Genomic DNA, 27442 nt, shown 5'->3' on the forward strand with positions numbered 1-27442 from the left:
TAAGTAACTCCTACAGGTTTAATTTATATCACATATCATTAATAGCCAAACTCCTTCCATGAATATATTGAAATATAAAAATGGGTGATGTTTTTCTTTTAGTTTTGGATTTCTCCATTGTACTAACAATAAACAGTTATGGGATGCATACTATAAATGTAGATTAGTTGAAAACATCTAAATATGAAAAGAAATAATTTTGACTGGTAGGTTTGGAAGGGATCCCAGTCCCTGGATGCTCGATGGTATCAAAGGGTAATGCCAAAACTTTTGATAATCTGATCATTATTAAAATGCAAAAAAATGTTTGGATCACATGTCTATAGATTTAATGATAAGTTTTTTTAAAAATCTCAGTACAGTATTGAGAATATGCCATATGAAAAATAAAGTAAAAGGTACTATGAACAGAACTAAAAAAAGGAAGAGAAGATAAAAGATGTGATCTTGGTTTATCAAGAAATATAAAATAGAATGATATAAACAGAAAAAATATTTAAATAAAAAATTCAGTAAATGGAACCAAAAGAAATCAGGACACTAAAATATCTACATATTTAAATATCTACAACCCACATGTATTTCCAAAAATGTAAAACCTAATTCTATTATCTTAATGTAGCTAAAAATAAATTGTATTAAATCAAATTCACTTAATAAACCAATTATAATTCCCATATTTATTTTATATTCTCTTTTGTATCTTGTCAGCACGCTGAATTCAGAAAGTGAATTTTTTTTCTCTCTAAGCATATGTAGGCTGACTGACCATTTTAAATTTTAGAATAACTTTGAAAACTTAGTTTTGAAAAGTTAAAGTTAAAATAGTAAAGATTGATTGAAGACATGTTGATATTTACTAGATGAATGATACATGTCTGGACATTGTCTATTTTTTAGCACTGTCTTCTGTTAGAGAAGAGGGAGTTTCCTAACCAGTGTGACCTTTCATCCCAGTGTGCCTGGTAACAATCTGGTTTACAATTGTCCCAGGCTAATTATTCATAATGCCACCTTTCACTCTCACAGAGTGCTAGTTTGTATGACAGCTTATATGGTAGACCCATTTATAACCTAAATTGGCTAGTAAGTGACTATATAAAACATGTGAAAAGCACATGGTCTGAGAGCTCCACCCCCAGTGGCAGAGCAGAGGATTCCTCACAGTTACACATGACAGACACATACTCAATTGGTAGAGATTTGCTGGCACCTGTAGGGTCAAGGATTTGTTGGGGACCTAAGGATGTGTCTTTTTAAAGTTCCTTTGTTTCTAAAGACTCTCTTTTCTTCTCTGTCATCAGATTTCTGGGGTTCCTGAGTTCAGGATGACCCTTAACATCTGCTGATGGAGTTATTTTTGCTGAGGGATCTTTCCACCAAGTGTGTTATTTTCTCACTTCCTTCATCTCCCATCTGTCATTTCCTCAGGAAAAATGAATGAGATCCAGTTAGCTTCTCCAAATCAGTGACCACAGGCAGTCCCAGCACTCAGAAATCTCAGAAATAACCCCAGTGAGGCTAGGCAAGTTGTATATGTGAATCTTCAAATTTACGAATCTGGAAGGGATACACTATAGTTGATTGGTTTACATACTTTACCCTGTGAAATATGCTCCAGGGATTTTACAAATGCTTGATTCAAGTTTACTTTTAGAGATATAGTTTAGCATGTAGCACTCATAATAGATACAAGGCTCCGAAGAATAAATCTTCTCCTGCCCGCTTTGTTTAATTGGAGAGTGTTAAGACATTGTAAGGCAAGCTTTTGAAGTACTCCTTTAATTTGCAAGAAATCTTTTGTAAGCCCTCTGAATATCAGAGTTTCTGAAGTTAATACAGAATACAGAGCCAAACTGAATTTTGACACTGATAGAAAATTGCAACTGTCACCTGTAATCTTGGATTTCAAACGTTCCTATTATTTAACTCTGTGCTCAATGAATTTTAAAGAAATATTATAAATTTGAGTTTTAAACAATACATTTCTATGACTGAAAAACCCTCTTATTTATCTTATGTATTAAGATTCCACTTAACATTTCATTGAAAGTAAGTTTTCTACTGTTTTAAAATATTTTAAAACCACTGTTTTAGTTCAGCCCCACATTTTGTGAATTAAGTCATTAAAACCCAGGGAGGATGAGTAACTTACCAAGTGTCACACTGTAACAGAACTAGGAAGGAAACCCATGTCTTCCTCCTGTTTCAGACCACAAAAGTGTGATCCAATACATTTAATGTGGTCATAAAAAACCCACAAGTACAAGTCCATGTCTTATCAGTAGTATATTCTCAGAACATGAAAAACTAAAGTGCTTTAACATATGATAATTAGAATTGATATAGTTTTTTTAGTCTTTAAAAAATACCAGAATTGATACCATCAAGCAAGGAAAGATGAAAAAGTGGAAAACACCCAAATGTCCATCAATGTATGAATAAATAAACAGAATGTGGCATATCCATAGAAGGAATTATTATGTGGTCATAAAAAAAGATTAAGTGCTGATACATGCTACAAAGTGAACGTAGCTTGAAGACATTGTGCTAAGTGAAAAAAGCCAGTACCAAAAGAACACACGCTATGATTTCATTCATGTGAAAGTATAGAACAGAGAAATCTATAGGGACACAAAGTAGACTAATGGTTGTTTAGGGGTGTGATAGAAGGATGGGGGATAGGGAGTGAATGCCAAAAGGTATAGGGTTTCTTTTCTGGAAGATGAAAATGTTCTAGGATTTACTGTGGTGATGGTTGTACATATCTGTGAATACACTAAAAACCAATACATTGTACACTTTAAATGACTGAATTCTATGATATGTGAATTATATCTCAATAAAGCTGTTAAAAAATATCTGAATTGCCATAATTGCCTTTCATAAGAGAACACATTTTTCCTTACTGTATTAGTTGTGGAATCCAGACCTTTTTAATCCTAAATAAAAACCTCCTGGCTTTCAACCTTCTTCCTACTGCTCAAAGATTACTATGGTCATTGATTAGATGGCTTCTCTACAGACATTTGGAAGAGAAGGTGACATATTACCCTCACTTATCAATTACAGTATACCACCTTTGGATACATTTTGAATGGATCTGTTACAGAGAGGGCATTTCATTGTGTCAGTTTCATAACCTGTGTTTTTAGACAGTTAAAGTTTTCATGAGGCACTTAAGCTTACCTTTGTTCATGTTGCATATACATGCGAACTAGTCCCTCTTTGTCATTACAATAATGAGTATTTGATCAAAATATAGGAAACGCCTGAAGAACTTGCCTAGCTCTACAATCACTTAGAAATTAAAAACTGTTAAGTGAAAATTGTAAAATGCAGGGCTTTGGAATTATAGACCTTTTCTTTTTATTAAATAAAGGAATCTATAACAAATAGTGTATGCAGATAGGGGAAGGGAACCAGTGGAAATGGGAAAAGTAGACATTTCTGTTTAAATACCTAGCCTGATCACAAAGTTCAGTATTGTGTCTAGATACCTCGATTTTGTGCTATTTGCTTAGAACCACCCATAAACAGTTGCTTGCTTGTTTGCTAAGCAAGAGGTGTGGTTTCTGCTTAACAGTCAAATCTAAAAACTGGGATGTCAAAACATTTATTTAGCTTTGGAAAAGTTTAGTTTTCTTTCCCTCCTTCCTTCCTCCCTTCTTTCTTTTTTCCTTCTCTCTCTCGCTCCCTCCCTCCCTCCCTCCCCCCCCTCTCTCTTTTCTTTCTTTCCTGGGTTTCTTTTTAATTGTTTTTGAGGCAGTGTTTATGGAAGTGCCTAGCCCAGGCTCTGAGAGTGAGAATCCATTAATTGTTCATTAGATCTAAGTGTTTAGTCTAACTTTAGCCGTGAAGAAAATCAGATTTTTTCTCTTTATGATGTATAATTGGCATGCAGGCAAACAAGGGTTGAGAGGCAATGTGGTCTTGCCATAGACACAGACCAAGTATATGATCTTGGACATGCAGTTTTACTTTCCTCGCCTTTAGTTTTCTTATTTGTGAAATTAAACAGCTGGACAAAATTATTTCAGCTTCCCAGCTCCAAAACCCTGTGATTACCAGTGTTCCCTCCATAACCTATGCTCAGGTCAGTGGATTTTTCATTTGATTGAGTGCTTCCAAGTACAGCACTGCCTCTGTCTTCATGGTGCTGAGTTATACTTTATGGTTCCTTATTTTCCTAGCAGCATGCTGTGACACAGAAGGTAAAAATAACATTTGAGCTATAGAGCAGACATAACGAATAATGATACTTTCAATGACAAAATCTTACCTATCTGGGCACGCTAGTGAGAATAATGGGAGTACTTCTTTATCACTCCTCACAGTTTTCTAAAGCTCCTGCTGAATGACTGGAAAAGAATGTGGAGGGCTTGGGGGTCAGTTGGGGTTAAAGCACCAGCATTCCAAATCTGTTCATGGAACAGCCAGGTGGATGAATGATTAACCCAGTGAGTAAATTGTTCAGTGACTGGGACTGAGAGGGTTGGTGGACATGGGGACTGGGGTGGAGAGGGTGCATGCAAGAGTATGGGGGAATGTGGAAAACAAAGTTGGTCTTCAAACCATAACCAGAGCAATATATATGTGTATATAAATGCACACACACTTATGAGTTGATTTGTTGTACAGTTATACCTGCAAACTCTTTGCTACTGGATTTAAAATATTTTCTACTTTACAGACACACACCCATACAAGGGTACTTCAAAAAATTCATGGAAAAGTAGTATTAAAAGATAATACAAATCTTTCCATGAACTTCCATACATATGCACATGTAATGATACGCACATTAAATCAGCACTCACAAATGGATTCAGTTGCAAAAGATTTGCGGGGAAAAGTAAATCTTGTATAGGAAGAGAATAAATTCAGTTAAGAGAGGGTAAAAAGTTTACCCCCCGGGAGGGTGGTTTGGTGCTGTGGGATTTCTGGTGCTGCATAAGACAACAGCCCTAGAAGTCAATGCAAAGTCAAAAGAAGAGAGGGCTTCACACCGCTGTGCTGTGTGGCATTCTCTCTCCTCCTCTTATATTGTTGTGACTACACCTGCTGCATGTGACCAGCAGGCACTGAAGGCAGCCGCAGCCGCAGTCACAGCCTGGTGACGAGGCAGCCGCAGTCCTGCCAGCTCCCGCCCAGCTCTCATTGAGAAACGAGGAGACAGAGCAGGAGGAGGGGGAGGAGAAGCTCTCTGCAAGGCTGCCTCCCCCACAATTCAAGGAGCCTGCTGGAATGGGCACTGCACTATTCTGACGTGATGATTCCCTCCGGAGTTGGAAGACAGAAGGGAAAAGGGAGAAGCCCGCAAAGAGCACCAAAGGATGAGGGGTGCTATAAAAGGAACAGGGGAGTCCTTTGAAAGGAATCTGTCATGCACCGAAATGCTTTCTGGAGAAGGTGCCATTATTTTCCTCCCCTTTTGCTCAGATGAAAGGAGCCAGCAAGGACGGTCCTGAACTATTCCTCAGGGGCCTTTTTGTCATTGTTCCTCTTTCCCTTTGCACAGAAGAATTTCAGTCCAGCTGAGAAGACAGTTCTTAATAAACAAAACAAAACAAAACAAAACAATTTCTGCTGTTTGAATGGGAGGTATAGCTTGCTTGCTGCCGTTCTTTCCCGTGTCATTTTGGAATGTCTGCAGAAATTAAAAAAAAAAAAAAAAAAAAAAAACTTTAAAAATTCCCTGGATTAGGCAAGAGAAAAAGGGAGGGTTTTTTTTTTCTTTTTTCTTTTTTTTTTTTTTTCCAAAAAGGAGTAAATAAGAGGTGGTAACTTATCCCTGTCCCAGGACCTGGATGATCAAAACCTTCGAGTTCTAGAAATCAGCACTTCAAACCTAACCAATAAACAAACATGAGAAGGAGTGGCTGTGGGGTTTCGCACAGAGACAGGTTTTAAAGGAAGCCTGAACCGGGCTCACAACTTCGGGCCTGTATGATGCCCGAAGACCGAAATTCTGGGGGACGCCCCTCAGGTGCCTTGGCCTCAACTCCCTTCATCCCTAAAACTACATACAGAAGAATCAAACGGTGCTTTAGTTTTCGGAAAGGTAGGTAGATGATATGTTAATGTCCTTTTAATAAACATACATATATTCTCTGATGCTCTAATGTGAGTTTATGCTCAAAATAAAATGGGAGTTTGGAACAAGAGCTTAAAACTTTACAAGAGTGATGTGTGTCTGTCCTCGCTTGTCTATACTTATTTTTCAGGGTCCATATGGATCTGTTTGTTACTGTGTCTGAATGGGCCGGGTAGGTGGGGCTTAAAGCATGGTGGTCCGGGAGGATCACCTTGACTGAAGGGGGCCTAAGCAAGCTGGCTGACCATCCCGAGAGGAGGGGCCAGGGCTATCTTGGGCCCTTCCCAGACCCAAATCAAGCAGGCATGCTCTGACCTCTTGAAGTGAGTCCCTTGCAAATCCTTGTTGTGTGTTCCCATCACTTGGGTTTTGATTCTGGCTGCCTGTGCTTGCCTCACCTCCCCTGTTGAGAAAAGTTTGATAATTGGACTATCAGTGTGGACCCCTTTTCAGGAGGCTTTCAACCATATTAATTAACAATGGCTAGAAATAGCAGTCACCTTGACTTTCCAAATACATCATAAGATGGCATTGGAAGAGGTCAAAGATATGAACTATCAGAAACAGGGGGTAGGAAAATATAACAATTTATGATCAATAAAGGAAACTAAGACATTTCTAAATTGATTTATTTGGGGAGAATTAAAAGGTACAGCATAGCTATAATGAAATGTTTTCAGAAAAGGTTTATGTATCAAAATATTTAAAATTTTATTTTTTGCTTTAAATGAGAATAAATAAATGAAAGGGCTATTTAAATAGAAACTAGGTAATTATGATTTCAGTGCCATGTACAGTAGCTAATGATTTAGTCAGGAGCTGAGCTGAGTGACATCTGGGATTGTTCCCTTCTTTTTTTCTTTGATCTGTCACCTATTAATTAACCTTCCCAACTTAGTAAGCGACAAAAAATGAGAAGAAAACAAAATAAGAAAAATCAAATACTAAAAATGTAATGGAAACTTTTTCTAACTAAATGCTTGTGCCTGCTGAGTCTTTCCCTTTGTGCAGTTAAGATCTGAATATGATCACAGTCATATATTATCAGCAAGAAATTCAGGGGTCAAGTTATATTCCTGTCTCATCCACAAGGATGATTAAATGAGAGATACTTGTCCAATATTTTATAGATCTATCAAGATATATAGATGCTATAAAATTGCATCATGGATAGAGAAATTGACAATGACAGAAATTGAAAAAGGCTTAGGGATTAATTGCTTAAAGGACATTTCTCTCTTCTTTTTGTTCCTCAACAACTAAATTGGCTCTGTTCAAACACTACTTTTCAGGGTTATTGCTGTTTATTTGTAACATGAGATGGTTTTGGAGGTAATTAATGTATCTTGGAAGGACAGAGCAAGGTGTTTTTTACCTTTTCCACCTTCCCTCCTCCAGTAGTGGAGTATAGCCCGTCTGCAAGAATCCCTATGAACAGGCTATGCCCTTTTCCCTTTCCCCTTAAATATCAAACAGGAAGGCAGTGCCTGGCAAGAAAATTCCCATGGGCTGGCAAAGGGCATCCACAGGGGTAGGGAACAGCTTTCATCTATCATCTCCTGGGGGCTATTTTTAAAATGTTGCCCTTTCCTCTTCAACGTTTGGGGAATGTTCCGCATTTGAGGCAAGATTAAGAGATTTTTCATTTACGAAGCTGTATTCTGCCTTCTGTCAGAACCAGAAAGGAGAGGAGGTGCAGGAAGTATGTAGCTGTTTTAAATTCCCATTCCCTTTCTCCGGTGGAGCCCGCTGCATACCGGCCTTCTCTGCATTCACCGGCTGCTGTGGCTGCAGCTCCGCAGTGTGGCCCTGAGAGCAAAGTGCTCACCGCGGCGGCCACCGCTGGGGCCCTGCTTTCCCTGCGCAGCGCTCACCATGCATATCGGCAGCAGCGCGAGGCAAGCGGTTACATCTTTATGGAAGGTTTGGCGTGGGAATCCTGGATCCCCAAACCATGCCACCTTAAGAAGAGCATGCTCTTTTGTGCTTTATTTAATCTTCTGGGTGCTCGAGTGTTTTAACAACCTGCCTTTCCTTCTTGTCCCAAGCCTGTCGGACCGGAGAGCATCAGCTTAAGTCATTTAAAAAAAAAAAAGCAATAAGAAGAGCGTGTGAAGCTAAGAAAGGTGCCCAGAAGTGTTGACATGGCTGCTTTTCCTGATCCGCATTTAAAACATATTTCTTTTACTATTGTCGGGGTTAAGCCGACAGAAAAGGAAACGCCGCATTTCCAGCAACTGGCTTTAGCAGTGCCTTCAGAATGGAGTGCGGAGTTCAGTGAAAGTTTCCAGAAGCCTGGTGACATCAGAGCCTGAGGGCTGTGCAAGCCCAGGCTCCCTTCCAGAGGCCTTCCCCCCCCCCCCCCCCCCCCCCCCCCCCCCCCCCCCCCCCGCTTCTCTGTCCTTCCTGCCCTTTTCATCTCTCTGTCTTTGTTTGGGTACTAATTAAGGTTGCTGAAAATGTTTCCCAGTGGTTTAAAAAATCCAGGAACTAAGAAACATCCATTAAGCAGGAAGCTGGGGATTGTGGTGCTTTGGGTTTATGTTCACATGAGATAAAGATGACAATGTATTTTTTGCCCTGTTAATTTTGAAACTACACTTTTTTTCCCCATGTATACAACTAACATCCTCAGGAGCATAACCGATCCTTTAATTACCTGGGAATGCATAACCCTTTAGGTCTTGGACACTTAGGTCTAGTCACAGTAGGCCACATTACATGATTGTTGTGTTTCCAGGATACTAAAGTAAATTTTTAACTCTGACTCAATCTTGTTTTTTTCCTGATTTGCCCTTTTCTTAGAGATAAGTCGTCGTCAGTTCCTCACTGGCTTTTTCTACACCGTAACCACTTAGTGGTCAGGCCCCATAGCTTCTTCCTTCTTTATATACTTTCAGCTCCATTTCTATTTCCATCAGCTTAGTTCTCTGTGCCTTTATTGCTTCATGTATCCAACTTACTTTAACTTAGATAGTGACTGTTTCAAGACAGCATTCATCCTTACCTCTGTCTACCCCCAACATTCTCCACAAATTCCTACACACAGTCCATCTTGGAGAGCATTGCCCGATCTGTATTCCCGAAACAGTGCTCTCAAGCAGAGTTCCACAGCTCAAAAAATTTTTATGAGCCCCTGTTGCTCACAAGAGGAAGGAAGTCCTGTTTCTCATAATTATCAAAGCCTTCCAATCAATTCCAATTATTCCCTAGAGTATAAGCTCCCTAACTGCCAGACTGTTCCACTGTTTCTCCCTAAACACATGTCCTCCACCACCTCTCTGCTTTTGTTCTCTTTGTCTCCCTCTGCAGTGATGCCCTGTCTCCTCCGCTGTCTCTTCAAGCTTTGCTCTTTTGTCAAGGCATTGCGGGCTTGCATTCTTCCATCAAGCCTTCTCTGTTCACCAATTATGCTCCTTGCGTTATAGCCCTTATGTTTCATACCTGCTGCCTCTTGGCCACCATATCCTCATAGCCACTGTAAAGTGCTTTATACATATCTGTATGTATTTGTCTATACACATACACATGTATATGTATTTAAAATTTTTCCCCAAGTGAAGAATAGTAGTAGGCCTATTCAAGCAGGAATTCAAGATTGATCACAAACTGGTGAAGTACAGTGTTGCTATTTATCTTTTCCTTCAAGTCCATCGGCAATAATGAATTAAAATAGAATGTCTTTATAGTGGTGGTGCATAAGACCAATAATCTCTTTAAAATTTATCATATGTTGCATATGTTGTAATTGAATTTATGGACATTTATTTGTCCAACAGAATGCTACTATCCAAATGCACCTTTTTTTTTGTGACACTGTTCAATAACTAGCATTTATTGAGGTCCAAGTATTTGCCAGGAATTTTACATTTTTTAAAAATTTTATTTTATTTTGTCAATATACAGTGTGGTTGATTTTTGTGCCCCATTACTGAATCCTCCCTCCCCCCTCCCTCTCCCCCTCCCTCCCAGGAACCTCATATCTGTTTGCTTGTCTTAACAACTTCAAGGGATTGTGATTGTTGTATCTTCTTCCCTCCCCCACCCAGTTTATTTGTGTATTTATTTATTTATTTATTTATTTTTAGCTCCCACAAACAAGTGAAAACATGTGGTATTTCTCTTTCTGTGCCTGACTCGTTTCACTTAATATAATTCTCTCAAGGTCCATCCATGTTGTTGCAAATGGCAGTATTTCATGCATTTTTATAGCTGAGTAGTATTCCATTGTGTAGATATACCACATTTTCCGTATCCACTCGTCTGATGATGGACATTTTGGCTGGTTCCAACTCTTGGCTATTATAAATAGTGCTGCAGTAAACATGGGAGTACAGGTATCCCTTTGACTTGATGATTTCCATTCCTCTGGGTATATTCCCAGCAGTGGCATTGCTGGGGCATATGGTAGATCTATCTGCAATTGTTTGAGGAACTTCCATACCATTTTCCATAGAAGTTGCACCATTTTGCAGTCCCACCAACAGTGTATGAGTTCCTTTTTCTCTGCAACCTCGATAGCATTTATCCTTCACAGTCTTTTGGATATTAGCCATCCTAACTGGAGTGAGATGGTATCTCAGTATGGTTTTGATTTGCATTTCCCAAATGTTTAGTGATGTTGAGCATTTTTTCATGTGTCTGTTGGCCATTCGTACATCTTCCTTTGAGAAATGCCTGTTTGGCTCCTTTCTCCATTCTCTTAATTGGGTTAGTTTTTTTTGTTTGTTTTAAAGTTGTTTCAGTTCCTTGTATATTAATCCTTTGTCAGATATATATTTTGCAAATATTTTCTCCCACTCTGCTGGTTGTCTTTTAACTCTGTTAATTGTTTCTTTTGCTGTGCAGAAGCTTTTTAGTTTGATATAATCCCATTTGTTTATTTTTCCTTTGGTTGCCCGTGCTTTTGGGGTCATATTCATACGTCTGTGCCCAGTCCCACTTCCTGGAGTGTTTCCCCTATGTTTTCTTTAAGAAGTTTTATTGTTTCAGGGTGTATATTTAATTTTTTAATCCATTTTGAGTTGATTTTGGTATACGGTGAGAGGTATGGGTCTAGTTTCATTCTCCTGCATATGGATATCCAGTTATCTCAGCACCATTTGCTGAAGAGGCAGTCTCTTCCCCACTGTATAGGCTTGGTGCCTTTGTCAAAGATCAGATGGCTGTAGGTGTGTGGGTTGATTTCTGGATTCGCTATTCTATTCCATTGACCCATGTGTCTGTTTTTATGCCAGTACCATGCTGTTTTGGTTATTTTAGCTTTGTAGTATTGTTTAAAGTCAGGTAGTGTTATGCCTCCAGCTTTATTTTTTTGCTCAGAATTGCTTTGGCTATGCATGGTCTTTTGTTATTCCATATAAATGTTAGGATAGTTTTTTTTCCATTTCTGAGAAAAACATCATTGGAATTTTGATGGAGATCACATTGAATTTGTGTATCACTTTGGGCAGTATGGACATTTTTACAATGTTGATTCTTCCAATCCAAGAGTATGAGATATCCTTCCATCTTCTTGTGTCCTCTTTAATTCTCTCAGCAGTCAAATCCACATAATTTTAAACTGTGCTATAAATGAGTAGCTCATTAATTCATATATCAAAGTCTTATGGAATCTCTACCAAGTGATGCTGGGGTTGAGAAGGTAAATAAAGCAGGTTGCCTCAAATCTATGAATTCACAGACTCTTTGGGGAAAAGGAAACATAAGTAATTATTTACTCTGTGATAAGCACCACACCAGGTTATGTATGAAGTCCTATGTGCCCATGAACAAAAGACTGACCACAGGCTCATCTGGAAAGACAGTGATTCGCCTGACTTTATGATATCAGATTTAGTCTTTAGATGTTACAAAAAGATTTTCTCCCATGTGACCCTAAGAGAGGCGTCAGCATACTTAAGAAAAAAAATGTGTCTGAATTGAATTAGCATAGTGGAAAAAGGAAGACTTTTTAGAATCATATGGACCTGCATTTTGTATCCCAGATCTGCCGTTTTCTAGATGTGTGACCTCATACAGGTCACCTAGCATCTTGGAAGCTCTTTCGCTGTTTGCAGAAGAGAGACTACCTTGCAGAACGTCTGTGAATGTCAAATAAGGAAATACATATAAATTGCCTGGCTTGCTACCTGGATGTAAATGGTGTCTATAATTGCTCTGCTGGCCTGAGACTTAGGCTTCTAGGTCACTATGTCCACTTTATTACACTTTCTTAATTTTTCCAGGCAATTGTTTCTCCCTCCTTCCCCATTCTATGAAAAGAGTGAAGGTTTTGCCAATCATTTACTGGTTATTATAGACTCAGAACTGCTTGGATTAAAGGTTTAATTTCTATGTAAGATTTTCTGGCTACTAAGAAAATGGTGACAGACTGAAGTAAGCTTTGGCTGGCTTTGTTTGTTAGTGCTGTACTAAAATGTATGTCTTTTATTTTGATTTGTCCATTCACCATGGGTTCATGTTCATTTTTAATTGAAAATGTTTGCAATCCTGGTGGTACCAAGATTTATCCTGCTAGCAGACTTATAGTCAGCGGAAGGATAAAGTAAAAACAAATTCTCACTGTGGCTGAGCATGTGATCTATAGACCAGAAGGGACAGGAAACTCTGAATAATAACTGAGTTATTATTCAACCAAGCTTTCTAACTTCGGGCTTTTCATCAGCAAACCAAGGACTTTTTGCTTTTAGATTTTTACAGAAATTAATGTCACAGCCTGAAAACTATTTATGGGTTTTATTTTACATTGGAGTTATCCATTCATTTTCTCTAATTAGGGAGGCTAAGTGTTTTGTTTACATGCTTGCTGTTATTCCACAAACGTTTACAGAGCACTCGTGCCTCACTCATCTTGAGACGAAGTTTCAGAGATATAAACAAGAGGGTTGCCTATGATGGGGTAGGGTGTGAGCCTTGGAGTCCTTTAGACCTGGGACCAATCCCAGTTCAGTTCTTGTATCTATGGCACCTTAGGAAATTTACCTAAATCTCTCTGGATTTCATAGGATAGATACATAGTATATAGCTGTTTTCCAATATAATATATAACAATCATAATAAATAAACATAAAATAATTACTTTATTATCATAATTATAAAAGTGCAATCCTCTTTTGACTAGTGAGAGACTAGACCAGTACTAGACCATGTAAGTAAATAATTACAAAGCATTGTGTTAGGGAATCAAAGAAGAAACATACCAAGCTTTGAGTCTGGGGTGAGGGTTGAGGGAACGTCAGTCAAGACAATACAGAAGATGATGTAAGTTGAATCTTACAAGATAAGTTTCCTAGGCTGACTCATGAAGGTAGAACCTACCTTCTAGAAGAAGGCAAGGAGACATGGTAATTCGCATTATATTTAGGAGACAACAAATGCTTTAGTACTGTTCGAGAGAATGTTGTTTGTGAGGAAGCAGCAGAAATGAGAGTAGATAGCACAGTGTCTGGCACACAGTGGGTGCTACCTACACATTTGTTAATTGAATGGCAGATAAAGAGGCAAAGGTCAGATTGTGGACACTTGATTTTATGGAAAGGAGTTTGGTTGCAAAGATAGGCCCGGGGGCACTGCTGGGATACGTGAAGCAGAAGAGTGGCGTGAGCCAATGGAATATGATGAAGATTCCCATGGCAGCATTCACCTAGTTTGGGAATTCTGCCTTTCAAAAAGTCAGATGAGAAATATTGAGTATCTAATCTAATGTAGTGGCAGGGAGTTTGGAGGGGACCCACAGGGTGATTAAATGAGTGGCATGAAGGAAGGAGGAATCTAGGTTGACTCTCAGATGGCACTTCAATGATTTGGGGGGAGATCTGGTAATGATAACCAAAATCAGGATTACAGCAAGTGGAACAGGTCTTGAGAAAAAGATGACTTAGCCAGTTTTAGGAATTTTGAGTTTGAGAATGTTTTGTTATATCCATGTTGAGTGGTCTAACAGGCATGTAGAAATCCAATGCTAGAGACCAACAACAGCCCAAATTGAGATATAAATCTGGGAATAATTGATATGCAGTGAGATTAGATAGAGTCCTGCAGAGAAATTGTATCAAGTAAAGTGAAAATAGGGCTGAGGACAGAACCCAGATGACTATCAAATATAGGAAGGGTGTAGCAGGTAACACAGTCAAGGAAGAGACTGGGAAGGGCATTCTGAGAAGCAAGAATCGTGTAACATGGAAGAGTGAGGCTGGTAGTCTTAAAGGGAGTCAGCCACAAAGTAATACAAAAAAGAAATTTGGCTGTCCGTGATTTGACAACTAGGAAGTTGTTGGTGACTGTAGAAAAGGCCATTTTAATGGAATGATGGAATCAGAGGTCAAATTGCAACAGGTTAGCAAGTGGGTAGAAAGTGATGAAAAGAAGCCAGTTAAACTTAGTATTGAGGAGCAAAGAGGTGAAGTAGTTATCGGGCACTGAGAGTCCAAAAAGCTTTGGCTTTGTATTTGTTTATTCATTTTTAGGAAGGATGGAACTTGAATACATTATCTGGTCACACTCCCTAACTTAGCTGTTGGATGTATAAATCACACGTCAAGCAGGACCCTGGCAAACCATGAAGGATGTTTCAACTTCTCTCTCTCTCTCTTTAACTCTTGTCTCTCTATCTCTCTATCTGCCTAATCTCTCTCTCTCTGTCTCTCTATCTCCAGAAGAAGCAGCCTCACTCAGGTATAATGAATTCACCTGTGTGATTTACTTTGTCAGTCCAGTGAAAAGTCACATCCTGGGTGATGCAAGGAAAATAAGCAGAACATACCATTCCTGGGACAGTTTTGTCAGGGAGTATGAAAACTCTCTGGGAATTTAAATGGACATAGCTGGGACTGTGTTCATGACCTACACTGCAGGAAGTATTCTTCTTAGTAACCTACTAACCAATATGTCCTTTCTCCAGGCTACTAGGTGCAGGTAGCACATGACCTTTGTGCTTTCTTGAAATTGAAGTTTTACTGCACCCTCAAGCAAAATTTTAAATAAATCTGTTTGTTGGTTTTTGGGCTTCTTTTGGAAAGTTAATTTTTTTCCTCATCAGTAACTTTTCTCATAGAGAGCATTCTTACACAAGAGGCTAACTAACCCACACCTACCAATGAAAGCCAGAGATGTTTGGCACACTCTACCTCCAATGCTAGAAAATGGGGAGGATACATCTATTATAACTCTTCACTAATTCTTTCAAGAGCAGGTCTACAGCAAAAAACTATCATTTTCCCTAGGAATTTCTAATCATATGTACATATTGTCTACACTCTTTAACTTTCTTACATTTTATGTTGTTAAACAGGCATCAGCTTTATGTAAATGAAGTTGTTTCCTTGGGCAGCATGTTCACTGAAGTGCCAGAATTTTTGCCTTCTTTTTTGTTGTTGTTGTTTTTCTGACCTTCCCCCTAATTTGCATTTTCCCAGCTTAAATCACCCCTCCTACTATGATGAGAGGAATCACAATAATTCCTTGAACTTGTTAAAAGAAGAGAATAGATATGATGTTGATGGGGGTGGGGAAAAGGGAGAGGAGGGGGGGAAGGAAGGAATTGGTAAAGGGCCACGAAAATCAACTACATTGAATAAATTTTTAAAAATTAAAAAATTAAAATTAAAAAAAAGAAACTTCAAAAACAAACAATTTTTTTTAAAAAACCGTCTGAACAAAGGTGCTGCTGGTATTGGGTCAGGGGTTCAGTGATTTCAGCCCCAGCATCTCTATTAATCTTATTAGCCTTTCCCTTGTGATTGTTGCCTAATAGTCAAAAGATGACTGTTACAAGGACCGATGATATCATGTCCAAGTTCAAGACAAAAAAAAAAAAAAAGGAGTGATTGGCAATTCCAGCTCAAGAAAAACAAGTCTTCCTAAAGGCTCCAGAAGATTTCTTGGCCAGAACTATGCCATGTAACCACCCCACTGCAAGGGAAGTGTGGAAAGTATTCAATTTTCCAGCTCCTAAAGTGGAGATGCCAAAAGAAAACAGGACGGTGAATGTCTGTTGAGTTAGTGAATAATGTTAGACACACCATTATCAAGGAACTTCTTGTTCTAAAGTCTACAGACTAAGCTAAATAGACCTGTTGTACCTGTTTTAATATTCACTGCCCTTAGAAAATGCCATTTTCCAATTCCGCTTTACAGGTACTTGAATATTGATATTAGGTCACTCAACCTTATTTCCTAAAAGGAATATATGAATGCCATTAGTGCTAGATTTTGTACCAGGTGTAGAATAGTTTTATTTGACGGTGCTGTTGTTTCTTACCTGGGTTAAGAACATTCTTTTTGGTAGCAGGTCTTTTTTGTTTGGAATGAGATGGTTTTGCACTACTAAATCCATAAATAAATTATTTTACAGGTGGCGAGACAAAGCATCTGTTGTTATTATCAAATCCTTAACCTAATGGCTGTTAAATAACTCCCCAAACTTTCTGCACTCCTACATAATTTCAGCATGCAACCCTTATTTTTTTCCCCTTTTGTGAAACTTATTAAACCATTAAACCACTTAGTGATATTCATTGCATTCAGTAACACTGAAGTCATACTCGTTTTGACAGTTTTTTCCCCCTTTTCTCCTGGTTTTATCACTTTGGTTATAGTCAAGGCACACAACTTGATTGAAAACAAAAGGGGAAAAGAGAAAAGAACAGAATTTAAACTAAACGCAAATTGGGCATAAAGATAAAACTGTAACAAAAGTAGAATTTGACTACTGTCTGCAAAATATTCCTTCATTTAAGCTTTTGAGTACATGTTTTTTCCCAGAAGGAGAAAAAAGAAAACCCTGAACTCAAATTATATTTATTATGGTGTTTCTTATATCAAAGTAGATATCTCAGACTCAGTATTTATACTTTGGTTTTGGGCTAAACATAGAAGACAGAGGAAAGGGGCAGCGTAAGGTAAACCTTTCCCATTTGAAGAATTGTATGCAATGATTTTAATTGTATAATAACATGAAATACCTAATGTTAAGCGCTTGCTAGCATCCTAATATTTGTTTTTCCTTTACATTGAGATTAAAAAGAAAACAACCAAGTGGGAAGAGATAAATTTCTAAAATTCACTCTGATCCTTTCTTTTCCAGGCATATTTGGACAGAAACTGGAAGACACTGTTCGTTACGAGAAGAGATATGGGAACCGTCTGGCTCCAATGTTGGTGGAGCAGTGCGTGGACTTTATCCGACAAAGGGGGCTGAAAGAAGAGGGTCTCTTTCGACTGCCAGGCCAGGCTAATCTTGTGAAGGAGCTCCAGGATGCCTTTGACTGTGGAGAGAAGCCATCGTTTGACAGGTACATGTCAAGATTTTACTAACTGTCCTTCATTGAGCAATTCAGACTGAACTGAAAGCATGCAGTGAGCTGAGATCATATAACCTTGACTGATATGATAACACTTCAGAAGATGAATTATTTGACCACACCAGTGTGGATTGTTTTTATTAAGTTACAAGGTCAAAAATTTGGCATATTTGATATCTTTCTCTTCCATACATTTTTTTCCCCTCTTAAAACATTATCTGTTCTTTTCCTTTGGTCCTAAATTAAAACTATACTAGACTTGCATCAGAAAAGGTAAACTTGTAAAATAAGAGTCTCCTCTTTGATGATGTTTTGAATTTTTTCAGTTAAGGGATATTAAAAATATCGATAGGTAGAGATTGGGATATTGGCAATGTAATTAAAATAACAATTTCTATTAATAATAAAAGCATTATATATATATATTTTTTTTTTTTTTTTTTTGTCGTTTTTTCGTGACCAGCACTCAGCCAGTGAGTGCACTGGTCAGTCCTATATAGGATCCGAACCCGCGGCGGGAGCGTCGCCGCGCTGCCAGCGCAGCACTCTACCAAGTGCACCACGGGCTCGGCCCAAAAGCATTATATTTTTAAACATAGAGTTCCACCTTAACACTGAGTAGATTTACAAGGAAACAAAGAGAAGCATAGCATGGTGAAATTCCAAAACAATGGAAGTTCCAGGGAAGAGAGTATAAAGTACCCATAGCTCCACTAGCTAAAATTTAATCACTGTTATTATTTTGTGAATTATCTCCTTCATTTCACTTTTTAAAAATGTAGTAGAAAAAAATCTTTTGTTAATATTATTAATCATTGTATAGCAGAAGTTTTTTCATACTGACAATTGAAAAATGTCCTTTAATTCCAATATATTTCAACTTAACATTTTAACATTAGCAACAACTTCTAAAAATATCATTTTAATATGTAATATTTTACTCTACAGGTATATTATTCATAACCATTTCAGTATTGTTGGGTATTTATATTATGACTTGTTCGCTATTGTAAATATTGTTGTAGTGGATAAATATTTGCATAAATATTTTTATATTTTTGGATTATTTACTTAGGAGAGATACTCAGCATTGGACTTTGTGAATAATAATAATATTAATACTTGTAAATTGAAAATTTTCTACTGTCTTAATTCATTTGGGCTGCTATAAGAAAATACCATAAACTGGGTAGCTTATAAACAGCAGAAATTTATTTCTCTCACTTCTGGAGGCTGGAAAGTTCAAGACCAAGGCACTAGCAAATTCCATGTCTGGTGAGGGTTCACTCTCTGGTTCATAGATGGCACCTTCTCTCTGTGTCCTCAGATGGTGAAGGGACGAGGCAGCTCTCAAGACCTCTTTTATAAGAGTGCTAATCCCATTTATGAAGACTCCATTCTCATGACTGAACACCTCCCAAAGGCCCCACCTCCTAATACCATCAGATTGATAAGGTTTCAGCATACAAATTTGAGAGGACACAAACATTTAGACCATATCATCTATTAAGTGTTTTTTTCTTTTGTAAATTGTAGAATTAGCACGTGGATAGACACAGATCTATAGAATAGATAGGTGAGATGATACTTGAAAATATGATATTAAATAAAGGAAGCATCATTGAGAATACAGGCTCTCACTAATAATTCAAGAAATGTGCATTAAATTATTTAATACCCTTTTACTGGTCACATTAACAAAGTCCTCAAAAATGATAATACTCAGTGCTGGCAAGGTGTGTTGAGGTAGGCACCCTGATGCAAGGCTGCAAATTGTTCCAGTCTTTCTAAAGCAATTTACTAATATATTTCAAGAGCCTTTAAGCAGGAAATTCCAGTCCTAGAAAAAGTCAGATATGTGGAGAAAAAACTTAAGTGCAGAGTTGTTTATCACAATTTTTACAATAGTATAAAATGAATACCAGTCTATTATCTCCAACAGTGAGTATGGTTAATTAAATAATGATGCATTCATATAACAAAATATTAGGGCTGTCTGGTTAGCTCACTTGGTTAGAGTGCCACTTTGTAATGTCAAGGTCAAGGGTTTGAATCCCCGTACTGGCCAGCTGCCAAAAAAAAAAAAAAAAATTACTAAATCTATAATATGATCCTATAACAAAATAACAAAATATTATACAGTTCTTAAAATTGTGGAAAAATGCTAATTACATGATAAATGGAAAAATAAGACAGAAAAGTAATCAAATGGTTAATTCATTAAAACCCTGCCTTTTATGAAAAAGTATTACACATACTTTATAAGGATAAATTCTCTCTGAGAGAAAACAATTAAATGTGGAGGCAAAAAAAATTAATTCAAAGATAGGGTCAGAGAACCAATTTCAAGACTGCAAATACATTTTTTGCAGCAGAGTAAAAATCTTATCTTACTCTATACTTTGAAGAAGAAAACCAGATTAGTAGTTACATAGTTCAGGCCTGTCCACTACATAGAAACAATGACTTACTAGGAGACAGGTAAATTTTTGGTACCAAATTAGAAAGAAATTTGTCAATAGGATCTTTATAATAGAATATTATGAAATGGGATAAACAACATCCTCTATAATAAACTTCAAGAGACAATAATAAGTTTCAATGCCTTTTTAAAATATTTACATATGGCCTAAATATATGCAGATGAAATTATAGCAAAGCATAATTATTAAAAATTATTTTTCCATAGACATTTATGATTTAGTTCTTATAACAGATCTTTGCTAATATGTGGGAATGGAGATATATTTAATACATTTTAGGAACCCTGCATGAACAGGTGTGTGCTGTAAGCAATTATCTCCAAGTCCAGTTCTCAATAACCACTTGAAATCCAGTTCTCAATGACCATGAAATATGGTGCAATCTTTACATAAAATATGATCCTAATTATGTAAAATGTACGAGGGTTATTCAAAAAACTTATGGAAAAGATTCATATTATCTTTTAATTTTATTTTTTCATGAACTTTTTGAAGTACCTTTGTGTGTATTTTACGTGTAAAATGCATCAGAGTGTAAACAGACTGAAAAAAATGTAGCAAAAGGTTTGTTTTGCCGAGACAATCTGTGAGGTGCTAAGACTTTCAGAAGTTTTAACAAGGGGTCTTCCAGTAACACCCATCATTTGGACTTTACCTTAAGTCATGTTTTACTGGCAGAACCCTTGATTTTATCTTTTCTCTATGGCCTCTTCTTACTCTGAGAACCTTTTACCAGCTAAGATATTGTCCTAGGGCCATAGTAGTTTCTCCAAATTCTTCTTCAAAATGGAACAGTTCCTTTTGTAGCTCATCTCTCTCTTGCATTACCTTACTATACACAAATAAAAGTAGGCAACGAGTACATTCAGCATTTGGTCTAAAAACCTCCTAAGCCAGGGCCACAAGTTTATCAGGAATGTTTTCTGTGTTCCAAGTTACTGCAGTCAAGTCCAAGTTTCCAGCACTGTTCAATAAGCATTTACTTTTCTCTAGCCTCTGATAGCAATATTTTCACTACTCTTCCAGCTCTTACTAATAGTCTCCTCACTGACTGTCCAGACTCTGCCTGGTTCCAATGCCAGTGCCACATATTTTAGATGAGTGTTGCAGCAGCACCCAATTTCTGGTACCAATGACTATTTTAGGTATCTATTGCTGCATAACAAACCACTCCAAACTTTTTTGATTTAAAACAACAGCTTTTTCAGATTCTTCATTTGGGCAATGTTCAGCAGAGTTGGCTTGTCTCTGTTCTACGTGGTATTGGTTGCTGCGATTTAGAACAGCTGCAGCATCCAAGAGAGCTTTCTCCCTAAGCCTGGTGGCTGAGCTGAGCTGCCTAGAATGGCTGATGCCTGCTTGAGCCTCTCTATATCTTTTTACAGTCTTGTATCTTTCAGGCCTTCTCCGTTTAGCCGATTGTTGGGACCCTTTACATTGTGGCTCAGGACTCAAAAATAGCAAAAGTGGAAGCATAAGATTTATTAAGGGCTAGGCCCAGAACTGGCACAATGCCACATCCACTGAATTCTTTTGGCCAAAGGAAAATCACAAGGCCAGCTCAGATCAAAAGGGATAGAAAATTGACTCTACTTCTTGGAAAAAAGTTAGCAGAAGTACAGGGATGGGAGAAATTATTGACAGCCACCTTTAGAGACAATCTACCTCATTCATTCATTCAACAAGTAGTTTTGGAGTATTAACTATGTCTTAGACACTGCTCCAGCTGAAAAGGAGACATGTCCATTCTCTTCCGAGTTTTGCATGATTAGCAGTAGGAAGATATGTAGTGAATATAAATAATTTCAAAGAGTGATGAGGGTGACATGCTGATATGTTACTGAGTGATGTGGAGATCCACGTCTCCTTCCTGAGGACATAGCATTTGAGTTTAGGCTTGGTGTGACAAGAAGCCCGCCACACCTAAGGTCCGGTGGAGGCACTTTCCATGTGGAAGAAGAGCAAGCACAAAGCCTAGCGACAGGCCTGGCTTAGTTTGTTTGAAGAACATTCAGAAGGCCATTGTGACAGGAATACGGTGAGTGACAAACGATGTTCACACAGGTGAGGTGGAAGAGATAGCTTCTGTGTGACCCAGAAGATTATAACAAAAAATTGAGTTATGTTTCTAAGTGAAATGGAAATTCATTGAAAGATTTTTAGCAGGTAAATGAAAAAAATTTTATTTATATATTTTAAAAAGGTCAGTCTGATAACATGAATTCCTTCAATTTCCTTTTGAGAAATTGTCAGGCTTGAGTCTCTCAGTCTCAGGCAGGCAGATATACAAATTCCTGGATTCTGCTGATTAGAAAAAAGAGACTCCTAAATCTATGAACAGTGGGGTAAAAAGAAGATAGTAACATATTTGTGGCAAAATGTAATTGCTCCCACTGGTCAGGGAAAGAAAAATCCATAATTTCCCAAGAAATGGTGAGGGTATTTTCAGAAACTTGTGCAAGTAGATTCTTCTATCCCATCCACTTTTTTAGTAAATTGGCTGAGTTTGGTATTTCACATCAAGCCCCAGCTCAGGTTTCAATCTTAAGGATGTGGAGACAAACTTCCTGGGAACATTCTTTAGCTAAAGGTAGTCTCACCAATGTTCACCAGTAAGATGATAAAGAATGTAAGTTTAAGAAATATAGATTGTGCATAATGCTTTGAATATATTAGGATGTAAAGCAAAGTACAGAAACTGTTCATTGTGAAACAGGTTAAAGAGTGAGAATGAAACAATATTTTTCCCTGTTTATTCTAATGCTTGTTTCTCACTAAAGAGCTGATATGATTTAGCTTTCATCTTTACTTGTTAAAATATATTTATTAAAATCTTCAAAGAAGTTCCCACAGGAATTTTGCAAAGAGAATCTCTAGTCATTGACATTATAGCTCTAATATTAAGCCCTGAAATTTGATTTTTAAAGTGAACTTTTTCTAATAACATTTTAAAATGTTAATAGTATGAAGTGTTACTAAAATTTAATTTAAATATTAAAATTATATTTTAAATTATATTTTGTATACTATTTAGAAGATAGAAATATATAAGAAGGAAAGACAAATATTTCAAAATTCAGCAACCCAGAGAGCTCTTGTTATAGGTAGCATATAAGTAATTAGATATGTAGAGAATTATACATAGATACATCAAAAAGTAAATAGGTATATATGCAAAGTATTGGAATCATACAGTTTTATATCATGCCTTTTCTCCTTAACATCATATCATGAACACTTCTTCATGTCACTAAGTAGTTTTTACAAACATGATCTCAAGGACTGTATAATAATTCATCCTGTCACGACTTTGGTTCATTTAATTCTGCCTATGTTGTTGTTTTAATGTTTTGTACACATCAGTCCTGTGCTGAAGAGAATCTGTGCTCATAAATCTTCCTGTGCCTTTGAAGCTATGGATCTATTTGGGGTTTGGAAGAAAATATATCACATTTGAATGAGAACAAATATTTTGTCCTGTGGGAGAAAAAAAGAAAAGACGGTTTGAAGAAAAGACATTTGGAACATACGTTATTTGAATTAGTGGTTGCAAGTGCACACACCAGCTTTTATTAAACCAGGCACTTTCCATTCTTCTTTAATTATATCAAATGCTATTTATCCAGTTCGAAAGTTCAAGTTTGAGACTTTTATGGATGCATGACTTATTGTTCCTACAGTTATGACATATTCCCACAGACTCCTAGACCAAAATGAATTTTGGGAGAAAGGGCATTCTCATTGACCTGAAAGGATTTGTATTTTATCAGTTCCTGTCAACTGCAAAACAAAACAAAACAACAGATGTATTTTCTAACCATTCCTATCTTCATTCTTTCTATTTAAGAATGAAAACAAATTAAAATATAGCATTTTCTATTAAACTTCTGAAATATAAAATGTAGAAAATCAAATTACAAACTGGGTGTTATTTTGTTTCCAAAGCTTTCCAAATGGTATCAGCTGTTAAAAGTTAAGAAGAGCTGGAAGGTAGGGTCAAGAACAGCAGTGTGGGTGTCACCAGCATTGCATTAACTGCTTGGCAACAAAATAAGTATGCACTTGCAGCACAGCATTCAAGAGCAAGGACAGAAGGCTGCATGAAGTCAGAGATTTTACACGCTCTGTCCAAGAATGCCTAAAGCAGCTGCTGTCCGAGGTACCCCAGCTGCCCAACCACATACTCAGTTCCTGCTTTCCTCCTCCCTTCTAGTCTCCCCTTTCATTTATTTTTTCTGTTTGGTAGTGACTAAACAAACTGTAAGTCTGCAGAGATAAAATGCAAAAAAGAAAAAAAAAGACTAAAATTTAGAAAAGAGAAAAACTAGACATATTTTAATTTAATCCTCTGGGAAGCAATATGGCTCTGGGCATTACTGATCTGAGTTATGAAAAATGATTTGAGAGTAGGGAGCACTGTAGACACAGTAGACATTCACAAATATTAGTTTGCATAAGAATGACTTAGAGGACTGTTTTAAGATCCAGATGCCCAGACCTCACTCATTCTGATTTAAAATGTTGGGGAATGCCTAGGAATCTGCATTTTCAACAAATCCGCAGTTAATTCTTATATGCATGATTCTAAAACCACAACGTGGGAAATACTAGCTGGCTTCAGGAGTGTGGGATAAAGGGATATCATTCATCGCAAGTGATATGCCTCAGTTTTCTCGTATGTGAAATGGGAAAATCGACCTCAAAACATTATTGGGAGCAACGTATTAGTTCTAAATAGGCAAGGCAGGTCTTACACTACTGTGAAAGATAGATTATTTTCTGGTGTATAGAGCTGATGTGTAAAACATATAATTTCCTATCTGCTGAAAAGGCCTTGAAATTTTAGGACGGCCCTAAAGCTACATTCCTGCACTTTTATGTTTCGATCCATGCGAAAACTCAAACACTGGAGAGTTCAGTACAGTAGCAAACTATACAGTTAAGGCGAAAGCAAGTGGTAGCTTGAGGGCATGTGGATAGGTAAAGGGAGGAATTTACATCCCTAAAGAGTTGGAAAAGCAAAGAACAGACTCCCAGGAGTTGGCCTAAGGCAAGCTCTGAATGTATGGATGATATACTGGCTCCTACTCTCAGCACCCTAAATGACTCTCTGAAGTCTATAGAGGGACCAGCCCTCCAAAGTCCTTAATGGCTGTTTAAGTGTGATTACCTCTTAATGTTCCTGTTCTGTGATGCAGTTCTTAGAGACATGCTGGTGTGACAAGATTTGATAACCATTGTCTTTGAGTATGTCTCAAATGCCTGTCATTCGTCTGCTACCATCATGACTTTAGCCATATCCATATAACACCTGTACTAGGTTTATTGATATTTTGTTGTTAAAGAAAATTTATGTTATTATTGTCACTTGAAAACCAGCACCACTGCTTAAACACAAGGTCAGTGTAACATAAATGCAATAACAACAGAAGCATGTTGTTAAATGCCCCTGAGCAGTTGCTTACCAAAGACTCTGACATTAAGACCCTCTGTTTATTTAATCAAATAGGATGTTGGTAAGTGCTGGTACCACGTTAACAGTCTCTTATTCACAAATGGTGGTTCCTCTTTGATGTAACCAGAATTGAAAGAATCAATAAAGGACTAATGTTCCTGCCGTATAATTTAATGTCAATATCCTATTTGGGGGGCACCTTAAATTACTTGGAATAGCCCACACTTTGGGAAATACAATCCGATCACTCTTTGCTAGTACTGGCAGGCCTAACTGCCTTGAATGGCTTGGCTTATATCTAATTTGAACAATGGATATAACTCATAAGGTTTCCATGAAACCTCCTTATAAACATACCAAGGTCTGAAAAATTAATGGGCTTAAAGGGAAAATATCTCACATGTGAAAAATACATGAATGGATACTTACTAAATGTTTTGTGTGTGATAGGTTGTTACCTAGAAATCTGTCGTGTTTCATTGTGTTTTACTCTTTGTGATGTATTTAAAAAGCCTGTGCATCTGAAGTCAGGAACGTGAACTTTGTTTTCCTTTCCATTCATCTTTGCTGAATTGGGCTCACTTCCATTGAAACCCAATCGGGTTGTAAATAAAAGTACCCAGTTAATCAGGAAGCTTCTCAGTATTTGGCATATCTGTCAGTTGGTATTTGTCTACTTATTTGTAAGGACCCAATATAAAAGTTAAGAGTTCAGGCTTTACTGACAGGCAGGTGTGGGACTAAATCCCAGGCCCAAAATTTACTACCCATGTTAGTGAACTAGGACTAGTGACTTAACTTCTCAAAACTTCTAGTTTCCTCAAATAAAATGGAAATAATGTCTAATCCCATGGGGTTGTTGTATTCATTCCCTTAAAAATAAAACAAAATGGAACAAAAGCACCAGGAATAAAGGGTATAATATAAATAAAACACTTAGCACAGTCCCTGGTGTGTAATAGGCAATTTTTATTTTCATTGGAAGTATAATGATGATAATAACAATTCTGACTGATATTTTAGATATGGAGGAAGAGTAATATGATCGAATCTATTTGAGATGGAGACTACTGCTTGACTACAGACTCTTCATTGTTTTTAATCCAGGAAGTTTTCATTTCTGTTTTGAAATCTCCATGGGCAATTCCTACTGAAAAAAATAAGATACCTATAAGGTGTTATTTTCTGAAAGTGTTTGTTTTCATATGTTTTATAATTCAGATTATAAATTTTCTTTCATGAAAGTGTATCACTTAAAGTCATATGTTTTTTGAAATAGATTTGAGTTATATTTTATGTACTGTATAATTCACCCATTTCAAGGGTACAATTCAATGATTTTTAACAAATTTACTGAGTCAGAAAACCACTACCATAAATCAGTTTCAGAACATTTTTATCACCCCAGTAAGATCCCTTATGCCCATTTACCATTATCTTCAGCCCCTCTTTCTGCCCAGGCAACCACTAATCTAATTTCTGTCTGTACAGATTTTCCCCTTTTCTGGACTTTTCATGTAAATGGAATCATTCAATATTCTCTGCATCCCGCTCCTCTCACTTAGCATAATGTTTTTGAGCTTTGTCCACATCATGACATATAGTTTATTCCTTTTTATTGATGAATAGAATTTTATCTTATGGATATGCTACATTTTCTTTATCCATTCATCAGTTGGTAGACATTTATATTGTTTCCACCTTTTGCTTGTTAAGAATAATGCTTCTGGGAACATTTGTGTACAAGTTTTTATGTAGACATATGTTTTCATTTCTCTTGGGTATATAAATAGAAGTGGAATTGCTTGATCATGTCTAGGTTTAACATTTGAGGAATTGCTAAACTGTTTTCCAAAGTTGCTGTACCATTTCATATGTCCACCAGCAATGTACAAATGTTTCAAGTTTTTATTCTAGCCATTCTAGTGAGTATGAAATCGTTTCTCATTTTAGTCTTAACATACAATTCCTGAATGACTAGTGATGTTGAATTTCTTTTCATGTGCTTTTGAAGGCATATGCTTATACCTTGATAATTCATAGTAAGGGAATGGTTAACAAGTCTCTAAAGAATCAATAATAATGTTCTGGAATATCTGTTTAG

At 37.1% G+C, this 27442-nt stretch overlaps 1 protein-coding gene across 5 annotated transcripts in view; it reads left to right on the top strand.

Annotated features, from left to right (window-relative positions):
• The window catches only part of ARHGAP24 (Rho GTPase activating protein 24), a 710372-nt gene that overhangs the window by 641029 nt on the left and 41901 nt on the right, over nucleotides 1-27442 (top strand). For all 5 annotated transcript variants that reach the window (XM_063107675.1, XM_063107673.1, XM_063107674.1 and 2 more), the window contains one exon: nucleotides 17184-17391. In XM_063107675.1, coding sequence (XP_062963745.1) covers nucleotides 17184-17391 — 208 coding nt within the window. The remainder of the gene's footprint in view (nucleotides 1-17183; nucleotides 17392-27442) is intronic.

The sequence above is a fragment of the Cynocephalus volans genome, chromosome 9, assembly GCF_027409185.1.
Source record: "Cynocephalus volans isolate mCynVol1 chromosome 9, mCynVol1.pri, whole genome shotgun sequence".
NCBI classification, from domain to species: Eukaryota; Metazoa; Chordata; class Mammalia; order Dermoptera; family Cynocephalidae; genus Cynocephalus; species Cynocephalus volans.